The sequence below is a fragment of the Opisthorchis viverrini genome (assembly GCF_000715545.1).
Source record: "Opisthorchis viverrini unplaced genomic scaffold opera_v5_140, whole genome shotgun sequence".
Taxonomy (NCBI): Eukaryota; Metazoa; Platyhelminthes; class Trematoda; order Opisthorchiida; family Opisthorchiidae; genus Opisthorchis; species Opisthorchis viverrini.
Genome location: NW_008751796.1, coordinates 452104 through 464177, shown reverse-complemented (window position 1 = coordinate 464177; position 12074 = coordinate 452104). Strand labels below are relative to the sequence as shown.

The 12074-nt window shown below is 44.1% G+C and overlaps 2 protein-coding genes across 2 annotated transcripts in view; one reads left to right on the top strand and one right to left on the bottom strand.

The window, feature by feature from the left end:
- The window catches only part of T265_06619 (hypothetical protein), a gene marked incomplete at both ends in the record, with an annotated part of 7898 nt that extends 496 nt beyond the window's left edge, over window positions 1-7402 (bottom strand). Inside the window, 3 exons of the mRNA XM_009171932.1 lie at window positions 5432-5609; window positions 5665-5954; window positions 7346-7402. Of these exons, the coding sequence (XP_009170196.1) occupies window positions 5432-5609; window positions 5665-5954; window positions 7346-7402 (525 nt within the window). The remainder of the gene's footprint in view (window positions 1-5431; window positions 5610-5664; window positions 5955-7345) is intronic.
- A 74-nt stretch (window positions 7403-7476) lies between these two features.
- Window positions 7477-10742, top strand: T265_06618 (hypothetical protein; the record flags this gene model as incomplete). The annotated part of the gene is made up of 2 exons (XM_009171931.1): window positions 7477-7651; window positions 10477-10742. The coding sequence occupies 2 exons, from the start codon at window positions 7477-7479 to the stop codon at window positions 10740-10742; spliced, it is 441 nt and encodes a 146-aa protein (XP_009170195.1).
- Window positions 10743-12074: the final 1332 nt, after the last annotated feature.

Sequence of the window (12074 nt, the reverse complement as noted above, 5' to 3'; positions counted from 1 at the left end):
CTTTTAATCGACTTCGTTTAGTTACCCAATCAAATTTTGCATCGATTATGAGACACCTTGTACTTCTAAAAAGTCAGATACAGATCTTTATTAAAACCTGTTAGGCTTTTAAACAAAACGCGGGATCTGTCTTACTCGTTTCGATAGAATACAGTGAGGTGGTTAGACGGCCCACGATAATATGGTACCACTTGTCAGATCGAACGCTCAGATAAAAAAGATCACATAGCCCATTGGAACAGTGTAGCAATACAGCAAAGTAAGAAACCAATGTTTTCGGCCATTCATGTACTGGATGTCTTTTGGAGTGCTTGATTACTTGGGCTGTGAAATGAGTGAACTTTGTTTTAATTGCTGCACAATCTGATTGACAAGCACAATAACAAACTCACGGTTTCCACCGAACGATCACTCAAAATAATTGATGGGCTTAACAAGCTGTTTCACTGTTGAATACAGCCGATTAATCGATACGGGATGCTTCATTTTTTATTCTCGCAATAATCGAGCCTCACCTCATCCTCCCCCCTCTACGTCAACGCGGTTTTGGAGTTTATGTTGAAGGGTAGATCATAATCTGAACTTGGATGGGAACAAATTCAAATTTGGCTGCCAGACTATTCAAGTTACGCGGGAGTAAAGTCACTAAAGTCAGTTCTGAACTTGGATGGGAACAAATTCAAATTTGGCTGCCAGACTATTCAAGTTACGCGGGAGTAAAGTCACATAAAGTCAGTGATGATTTTATGGATTCTCCCATCCATTGTTTTGCGGATTACAAACAGAATGTAGGGCGCAAAAACCAAATTGTGTAGTCTTGGTAATTGTTTGTAACAAATACATTCCCTAACCTGGCAAACTACAGTCGAATTTGATCACATTTGAGATGGAGGTCCAATGAACTCGTGAATTTTGGTAGCGGTATTCAGTTTAGCATTTCTTGTGCCTTGTGCCATCGAAACTAAAAACAAGGATGGATTCGAGAGCGCTTGATGTCTTAGAGGTGAACACGCGGCCTGGATGGTCTCTGTTTCAAATCCAACCTTAACATCTGAATTCCAACTGTCTAGACTTGTGAAACCCCGTTTTTCGGGTTGCATGGCAGCTAGACACCAAAAAACTGTTAGAAATGAACGGTTTATTAAAGACAATGATGTCTCGTTTCCAGGCTTTAGGTCCAGCAGCACAGTACAAGCCCGCTCCTGGCTGTCGCGGTATAATGCCGTACTCACATGGCTAGTTAGATGCACGAGCAAAATCAAGGACGTCAAACCAATATCGAGAAAATTGTTCCGGCAGCATTCGTGAGAGCGATACATAACGCCGTAAAGATTCACAGGGTAGCCGATGCAGCTGCTTTTCAACACGGGAAAAGTTAACACAGTAAGGAATGGTTCGTGGCGTGGTCAAACAGATCAGTTCAGCGGTCACCAAAAATTGTCAAACCTCTGCCAATAAAACTCACAAACACAAGCATTCTTTTATACTGCTATTTCGGGGTTATATTTTGAGTCTCCGGCATTAGAATCCTGGGAGACTCATGCGTTTGTCTATTCACAACTGTTTCAACAATCTCGAATGGTAGATTCTGTTGTGCCTTTTGAGAAAAAGCACTGAGTTCAGTTGAAACCGGGCCATAATTTAATCTTCATCCTCTAACGATCAACTGTCTAAGTGAGGGAGATATCGAGCAATGTTTCATACTAATTTGATAGAATCACCAAGATTACTCCTGTCTGAGAGCGTATCCATCCTCTGGCGAGCCAAACAGACCGTTTTATTTTCGTATACTAATATAATCCATATAGCAATTTAATTCCTCGAGGATTTCATTGTGCTTAGAGTGGGTGCCTGTTTGAGTTGCGAAACAGAGTGTTAAAAAACGATGAATTTACTGTGAGTCCGACCAGTGATGCTTTGATAACACAGTCAGTTTGCTATCCAAAATGAACCCATTCTCCCTGGTACCTCTTTTGTTTGTGTAATGAAACCGCATGGTGTAGGGCAATCAGAAGGTGGACCAGCACAGGGGAAACTACCATCAAAAAACAAAACTGACAATGTCCAAATTGAACAAATTTAATTGAAATTCAGTTGTTCATACAACGAAGGATTGTAACATTCAAACGAAACATTTGGAGGAAAGGTATACGAAACACATCAGAAACGGACCAGAAAAAGTTACGAAACAGCTGCCCCTCAACTAGCTGACCACACCAATGTATAACAGGCACTCTTCGACAGTTATGTGAACTCAAACAGCTGATGAACAAGTGCCCACCAAGACAAAACGCGTTCCAGCCAATTGCTAAAGTCGGCCAACACAATACCGCTCACCATAGAATGCGTCGAAAATGGGGAAAATGCTAACCCAAGCCAAATATTGCAGTTTATTTCTGGAATCCGTCTCGGATAAAACGCTCGTGCCTTCAATGCCAACCGCAATTTGTAAGCGCTTATACACACGTCACTATCAGCAATCCCAATAAAAAGTTCCCTGTTACTTAACGTATCCGTTGTTACGTCCATAAGTATAAACTCTGTTTGTATGTGCGTTGTGGGCGATAGGAGACAGCCCCCGATGTTTTCCGTAAAAGTCCCATTATCCAAACCCACAGCACCCGTGAACTTTTTGCCGTTGAAAGCTTCTGGTTTGGATTGCCAGTTTTGCCTTTTGTTCACATTGCTAACTCAGATGTGTTTTGTGCGCAATCTATCGTACTGTATTCCGCTGTTTTGAATTTCATTCGATTGAATTTCACTCCACATGTCTTTGGTCCCAACAATGTTGACATTCCACAGTGTCAAGCCTACGCTTTTATGAAGATCAAACATGCCTGTTTTCGGGGCGCGTTTGCGTGCCAACTTTAGTCTAACTGATGAACCTCAGCTATTCAGCTCTCCGGGAGTGACCTAAAAATCACGTGCTGTATGTTGAAGACATTAGAAACGCCCGTCTGATTTGCCTTAGTTCAGCTGTTTGCCCTTGCGGCTCAGCACCAATCTCACGTGACACTATCGATTGTTTCCGTTGGCGCAGTCCGATGCGGACTAACCAGAAGAAGGCTTCTAGCCCACTGTGTGTTTGTATATTCGTATCCCTGATTTCAAAAGTCTAGCTGATTCCCCCACCTCTTGGAACATGTTGGATATTTTTGAGAAAACAACATCGGTTCAAAACTGGTGTTATTTGAATCACGCTATCCCCGCTAGCTGATATTTTGTCGCGCGGTATGTATCGCATTATGATAGATACATAAAACTTTATTCAGGCACAAGTAAGGATTTGTACAGGCGTGAATCTAACTTTATCACAAGTGTCAACCTGAAAACAATGAGTCGTTCAAAGGAGATTTCCCCTTCACAATCAGATCTGTCATATAAAAAAATCAATTCCGTTTTGCATACACGAACACTTGCCACACTCTTACCACCACTCCAGCTGACTTCCGAAGACCCACGGTTCCCTTGACAGAACGTCTACATAGATAACGGCACCTAAAATTTTCCCTTATAATAAACGAATCAAATTGGTGATTAAATCCCTCGCACAACTTGCTGAGTTTTTACTTTTCCGGTCTCATCAATTAGTTGTGAGTGTCATGGTTATACGAGGGTTGGGATACTGCCAGGGCGCCCACACCTAGACAGGAGGACGATTAGGGTCCTCAACCAAAGCATTTGGCTAAAAAGGCTAACCGGAAGGCAGCGGTGTTTGGTGGGAAATGCAAATGCATTGCCGCTTCTACGGAACACGTCGCCGTACATGTTCCAACCCCCAACCTGGGGACCAGGAGACTGTGTTCGTCAGACCTCTAACCACCGACCAACCTGGTATGAGAGACTCTGAGTGTCATGGAGACATGCGCCAGTATAGCTCAATGGACCGCTGAGGTGCGCACACCGTCACACCACGGTAAGGTCCAGTCTGTTCTTTTCATCAATTAGACCTAGACCAGGTTCGGCATAAACGCATGCGTCCAATTTAGTGTCCAAACACTGTGATTTATAATTAGGACTGAGCCTACCTGGTCGAATTCAACAAGGACAAAGCCGTTGAACATCTCTTCTATAGATCCTACCAATCTGGAGCGCAGTCCCGAAATAAGGAGAACATTTCAATGTGTTAGACGCTGTTCCAGCTGAAATATGGTGCGGCCATAGTGTCGTAAAAGATTTTCATTCTTCTCCCAATTACGCTCTCCTAATTGGCAGCTGACTAGTCACCAGTGACGCAGTAAATATTGTATGTAATACCAGTGGAAGTAAGAACTCCCTCGCCGCGGAGCTTTTTATCAGAAGACATCAACCAAACAGTTACAGACTATTGGACAGGAAAGCAAAACTCTCATATGGACCTAGTTTTTAAAAAGTGAATATCTGTCTTCTTCTTGGACGCATCCTCTTGAACTTTCCCGAATATTCACTGACCATCACGCTACAAATCGGTTCCACAAACTCCATAATAAACCCCCTTTTTCCAGTAGACGCGAAGCAGAGTTACGAGAAACCACACACTACTCGCATGTCTCATCAGTAGTTCCCACCGTCACACCAGTATATTACACTACACATTTTAAAAACAGACGGAACCGGGTGAAAAAATTTCCATCTCATATTTCTTCCAAATGGAAGCTCAGATGCAGCACTCTGGCTGGATGGCGGCCAGCATAGAGATGCACCATCCCAGTGTTTCCCCGAAACATGACAAGGCCACAATCGTGCACATAGCCACTGAAAATCCTGTCTCTCCTACTGATGTCAGGTCAAAAACCGCTTGAATCAGGTGAATGTCCATTTTCCTCTTATCAGTTAAGTTCTGTTTCAATCAGTTCTTCAAACTGCTTCAGACACTGTGCTCTTTTCTGCTCGTGGACAGCGTTCAGTCGAGGTATCTCCGTCGTTTCAAGAGGCGGAACCCTTTTGTAATTGAATAATTCTCCCACTGAAATTGGGATGCAGGATGTTTTCGATGCTACTTGAGCAGATGCGACACTCAGTGGTATAACTTAGCACCTTCATACGCTTTTCACTTGCTGCTGGGCATGGGGGCATTGAGCACACTTTCCGATCAGTGTGCTGGTCAATGATCTATTCCATCTCTGGTGGTCGTTAACTTGTCCCCTGAGCTGGGCAATTTGATTGCAAACTTTTCATCACCATCGAGTTGACAACCACCAACCCACCGCTACGCACTACTACGCACCCCAATAACGCACTGATGATGAAACGTTTGCAATCAAATTGCCCAGCTCAGCGAACCGCCGCTGTGAACAACTCAGACTGTGCTGAATGAATCCAGATGGCTTCATCCATAAGATTCCCTTATCGCTGGGCACGAGACTGGAATAACTGCGGTGCACCTGAGATTGGACCACCCGTTTTGTGTGACAAGTTGACCACATGTAATAGAAAAAAAGCAGACACCGACATTCTTCACATCACGGTCAACGAACAAATTCATCATCATCATCATCATCATCACCATCATCGTCATCATCATCGACAGCATGACATCAGTGTCCAACACCGATGCTTCGCTGCCGTACAGCCATGATTTATTTGAAGCCTTATTGTGAAGAAAAGAATGAAGGTGGACGGGGTAGGGACTTAATGTTAGCTTTCAACAGTCGTTTCGAGGTTCCTACGCCTCCAGACATTCACTCAGGCAATCTGGATAGAAATTGACAACAAGAACGACACTCACATCGGTTGACAACCATATCTTGTGGTGTCTCCAACCAGGATAGGTGAGGATCACGCGGTCTCCATCCTGGAATGCGAGTAGCACCGACAGCACCCAAGCGTTTCGTGATCTCCTTCATACTCCGCTGCCAAGTCAAGGGTTGGCCACTCTGAGTTGGGCATGGAAAACAGTACTCTCTTCGGCAAACGATGGTTCGGTATACGTAACACATGTCCCAACCAAAGCAGCTTCTGGTGCTGGATACATTCTTCAATGGAAGTACCCGTTACACAACCGAAAACGCGTTTTCAGACTGCCTCGTTAAGGATTCACCGACACCAACCCACAAGAGCTATGGTTCTGAGACAACGACTGTCGAGCACCTGAAGACGTCTCAGTTCCGCTGTTCGAATAGGCCGAATCTCACAGCATCATACGTGAGACAATGTAACCCACTCACCAATCTATTACTCGCAGCTTGCTTTCTCCAAATGCCAAATCAATAAAATTCATGCTCAGTGCAACAGACGAGGACGGAATGAAGGAACGCGTAGAAACTGAACCGTGCTCGACTACTTAAATGTTTTTTTCAGTAAGGAACACACCAATTACGTGGTATAGTTACTGGGCAATGCAGAACTTGAATGCATGTTTTTCTGATTGGACGACCAGAAAGATTCTACTCAAAGCACAAGAGCCACTTTAATATAATCGAAACTTAAACGACTAATATTCGGAACCATGTGGTGACTACTGCGATCTATGCGAGACGGATGATGATTTCCCAGAGGCCGCTGATGGTTAGGCTCGAAACGAGTTAAAACAAAAGTGCACTGCAAAAGAGCTTTTCTATGAAGTTTTCACAAATGGTGCATTTTCTGCTTTAAACGCAGCATATGGAATTGAATTCCGCGCTTCTGGGTGGCCTGCAGGTAAAACAAAAAAATAAGTACTGTTACTGAGCAACCAAGGTTCCACTTTTTTACGCACTGTGTAATTCACGCAGGATGATTGGTACTTGCTTCTCACAACGTTTGTCAAAGTGCGGCTTGGTGATAGGAGTTTTGGGTTTTAATTAGCTGTGTTGAGCGAGGCCCGTAGAACCAAGGATGTAAACAGCGTTGTTTAATTGGCCAATCCCTAGCAGATGAGCCATTTAGTGAAGAAGTCCGGAAACAAACTGAGAGCCACGATTAGTGGCGATCGTTTTTTTTTTGTTATTTGAAAAGTAAGGCCAAGAATGACCCTACGTAAACGGTTTTGGTGAATTCGAAATCACCGTAATGGCTGGACATCCGAAAGCGGGGACGTTAGTTTAACACCTCTAAGTGAACACCACGTAGTCTGTTGCCTCTCACATAAAAACAAATAAGCACCTCCCAGCATACGTCATTCAATTCGTTATTTTTGAACCTGTGGGAACTTGGATGCAGCCCAACAAGTTTTGCATCTTCCGAAAACAGTGCTAGTGATCCTTCGGGCAGTATAAATTCAGAGCACAGTCAGTTTGATATATACCTAGTGCGCGTCACAACCTAGCCCGCAACACCCAAAGACTGCAACCAAAGTGTTGCTCAGAGGTTTTCAAGCGTGTGTCACGCTACCTAACTGAGAAAACTGACTGGCGGGTCAGCCGATCGTCACAACCAGGATAGTTACTGGGTCGTTGTTCGATGAGTCGGTCATTCCAATCACATCGCTCAAGTGTGAACACATTCGCCCGTCCAGATGTGGAAATTCAAATGCGTCCAACGTGAGTTGGTGAAGTAGTGGTTACACACTCGCCTCGCATGTCGGATGTCCGGGGTTCAAGTCCCGGCACAGCCGTTGGATATGCACTGCTGATGAGCCCTAGTAAGATAGAAATTCGAGTCCAGCGCTTCCCTCTGGTGTGGACACACCGTTGCCTTGGGTGTGACCAAAATCAGATTTTCCCTGCCAGCCGCGTTTTCACGACCATTTCTGGTACGCTGCCAATCTACGTAGCCGAGTCTACGAGCTTAACCAAGAACACCCCTTAGATAGAGAGAGAGCATCATTAATTTAAAAGTCAGATATTTTGTCCTAGCATGTGAAGACACTTTCGGCCATTCCGATGGATAACCTAAATTGTGGAACCACAGCTGTCCTGTACAACTGATACTTATAAGTCAGCTTTTCTTGGCACGGCGGCAAATGAATTCCAGACCAAATCCCAACACCAAGTGTTCATGAAACTTAATAGCCACTTTCTACACAAGATGAGTTCCAAACCCTTTTTGAAGCGAGTCGCTAAGTTCCTTTGTTAAAAAATACCAGACCCACATACCTTCGAATGTCTAGGAGCGACAATAGCGAGATTCATACATGTTTCTGAGAACAGGTGTGTCGTGCTCGACATCAGGAGTCGGCTAGGCGGTCCTTCTTAATTACAGCATGTGTTCCATTACTAAGGCCCTGATCAATAGTAAATAACGGTTCATAGGATACCAAACGATGTCTGGCAAGACTTGAGGAATTTGCTGCTAGTAAAATGGACGTTTCTGTGAAGAGTTCTCAGCTGTGCCGGAAAACTTTAGCAATTTGGACCGGTTGGCTATTTAAGTTTGTAGTGGACAAAGTCAGTTTATGGCATCGTTTTTGTAGACGAATGAAAAACACTTGGATAAAATTGCTACTCGGTTTGCTGCCGACTCAAAAACGCATTTAAACTCCTCATTTTTGCGTCCGAAACACCTTGCCTAAAATGTTTTGCTGGCCACGTTTTCAGAAGTTTGTGAGAGCACTTGTCGACATGACTTACATTACACCTAAGTTATCATTCTTGAAATTTGTAGTCATCATCAGGATTCTAACTCAGGGTGTGTTATTGAATAACCCGCCATTTTGTGGAAATTCGCATATCATTTTGAAGTACTAAAAGGATCATGTTGCGCGGAGTTCATCGTGCTTCACACAGCAAAAAGAACTTTTCAGCAGCTTGTAGACACATATAGTCAGTACACTGTAGTCTTTACGTGCAGCGTGGAGAGGAAGTATGCTGCAAAGATGGGAAATTTATACACCCAGCGCACGATGTATGCTATTCAATCCTGCATCAGAAGCGCATTCCCCGTTTGCCGGGATAGTCTGATTCATAGTTAGTGAATGATAAAACACGTACTCCCTAACACCTATTGAATCCCCGGGATTGGAGATCACGCGAGCATTGACGAGTTAGCCACGAGTAAACAGCTGCGAAGTACGTTTTCACTTCCTCCCCACAGACGTACTACAAGTGAGCGAAACACACGATTCATAACGCTCAGGACAGTGGGTTTCCTTTCATAAATCGCCGCCTCACCTGTGTGCGCACTGACAATATCCAGTCGTAAAATCTACATTTATTGATGTCCGATAAGCCCCGATCGTTGTTGTTTTTGCGGAAATTCTTTTATCGTGGTATCTATCCCGGAAAAATTATGTTTTTTCTCACTAACTTCCACCGGGTGACCCATAGTCATATGTCCGTCCGAAACTTTATACGCGCCTTATCACTCCGATTAGTGCGCGTTGACTTCTGGTTCTGATAACGAAGTAGAACATAAGCGCCATTTCAGATAAGTTGCCAACATACCAACGACCTAAACATCGGATATTTGTCTCGGAACCATTCGAAACCATTTTCAATTTACCATTCGCAAGGGCATTAACCAAGGCAGTGTTCTTACGGTAGTCAGACATTCAGTTGTTCATGTAGCCTATTCGGTGAACGGCTTTTGACTGACTTTCAACTGAACCACGTGACATCCCGTGCTTCGATCATTCTTGTCACCCTTTCTCATCGTGTTACCTAACTGGACTTGTTTGTCACTGATAAACACACCTAAGAGAAGCAAGGCGTGTTCGTCTTTGTTATCAAGTTCGCTGTCCCTTTGAATATCGGTACAAACTCAGCTCGGATATCAGAATATCCCAATTATCTCCATTCCTTAACTCATTCTTCAAAACTCGCGTATCTTCAGCAAATAACCTATAATCCCCAACGACGGTTTTCCAGTGTCTTGTGTCTTTCGTAAACACTAATTCTTTGGAATCCGCGTAGTCACTGTCGCTCGATCCTCGCAGGCTGATTTCCGCAACACGTTGAACATGTCTATGCTTGGAAATTTAAGTGGCCCGATAGGAACTTAAATGGAACAAACTGGCTTTGAACGACTGCTCCTTGTCACCCTTTCTCATCGTGTTACCTAACTGGACTTGTTTGTCACTGATAAACACACCTAAGAGAAGCAAGGCGTGTTCGTCTTTGTTATCAAGTTCGCTGTCCCTTTGAATATCGGTACAAACTCAGCTCGGATATCAGAATATCCCAATTATCTCCATTCCTTAACTCATTCTTCAAAACTCGCGTATCTTCAGCAAATAACCCATAATCTCCGACGACGGTTTTCCAGTGTCTTCTGTCTTTCGTAAACACTAATTCTTTGGAATCCGCGTACTCATTGCCATTCGATCCTCGCAGGTTGATTTCCGCAGCACGCTGAACATGTCTATGCTTGGAATTTTAAGTGGCCTGATAGGATCGTAAACACTAATTCTTTGGAATCCGCGTAGTCACTGTCGCTCGATCCTCGCAGGCTGATTTCCGCAACACGTTGAACATGTCTATGCTTGGAAATTTAAGTGGCCCGATAGGAACTTAAATGGAACAAACTGGCTTTGAACGCCTGCTCGGGTCATATCAATGGAGCGCGGACTAATCAGAATCTCAGAAGAACGATATGCTTACTGGATGTACGAAACTTTCTACTGAGAAGTCTTCTGTCGAGGTAAAGGGAAGAAGGACTTTGCTGTGGAGCTGTTTGTTAGAGAAACACCAACTCAACAGGTACACTCTATTGAACCAGGGAGCAAAACTCTCATCTGGTTTACAAAACTGAATTTCCAGCTTCGCCTTGAACGCATCTTCCTGAATTTTCCCAGATATTCATTGACTGTTACTCAAAAGCGACTTTACAAATTTCGTAAGAGATCTCACGTTTTAAGACGAAGCGGATTGACAAGACAGCATACTACTCGCATGCCTCATCAGTAGTACCCACCGTTACATAGGTCCTTAAGTGACCTGCTTAACTGAGAGCTGATCACACTACTGGTCAACCACTGGCCGGAAGGCTGTGGTTTCAAAATTCTTCAGAGATGTGCACTACTGGTGATTTCCAACAACGATGAAAGGGCTTCCTGGCGTTCCGGGAGAAACTGGCGTCACTGACAGGATGAAATCGCCGGTGAGGATGTAAATTTGAGTTGCACAAGGTAAAGGGGCTTCATGGCTGACGGCATAGTCAAGGCAATGTCAACAATATTCCTATCCACGTCGTGCAGTAGGAACCACATGACAGCTGGACTAAATCGATATCTGGTTACGCTGAGTGTGTAATCGACTTCTCCGCTGTTTCGAAAATCCCGTTCAAGGCAGGACGAAGTAGTGAATTCAGACTTCCTTTCGCACATCACCAAGCACTAGGTGGAAAGTGTCAAAAAGACTGCCGATTTGAGCATCACTTTGTTTGAAACGCCGATCTAGGTGTTTCGAAACTTTTGTATCAGGGTTTAAAGCACAGAGCTACGACGTTTTGAACACATTTCACAAGGGTTTTGGTCCGTTCAAAGCGGTCGTCAGTTGAAAGTGGGATTTGGAAATATATTCGTGGTTTAACCGTTTAAAAAAGCATTTTCGCCGCTTTTTTGACGTCCAGTAGACTATATAATCCCTGACATCCCGATATTTATTCGCTTCCCGGGTGTCCGCCCACTTTCAGCTCGTGGTGTCAACTGTGAACACGAAATTCTCAGTTAATCAGGTGTTTGTCGCACACTTTTCCATTCTAGGATCTCCAAGAATCACGAATCTACGACAACTTACTAGCAACGATGGCTCACAAATCGACCTCGTTTGTCTGATCAAAAGTATTCCTCGACCAACTGTGGACCACGTGCACTGGTTTCGTCATGGGAAGCCTATTCAGCCGACAGAGAGGTGAGCTTGAGTGTTGACCCATTAGCATTCCTGAGGAGATCTTCTTAAGTAAGTGAATGAAAACTATACACTTTATTCAGTGAATAGGGTGCTGACTAACGATAACACTGGAACACCGTTCAGTGCCCGGTAATAATAATCCTGTAGTAATCCTTCCGGTTGCATAGGCTGGAATTCGTTGACTCAAGCTTTCTTGATGCCCAGAAGGATAACTGAGAGCAGTCGGATGTTCTTTGCGAGAGGAACGCGAGGGCAGTGTATCCTGAATGTTGTAGGAAGATGGTTGCACAGTCTGCTGGTCTGCAACCTGGGAGAATATTAGACGAACATGAATGTACCAAACCGATAATAATGGCTATCCGGCTTCGACCGCCAAGAAGAATATTC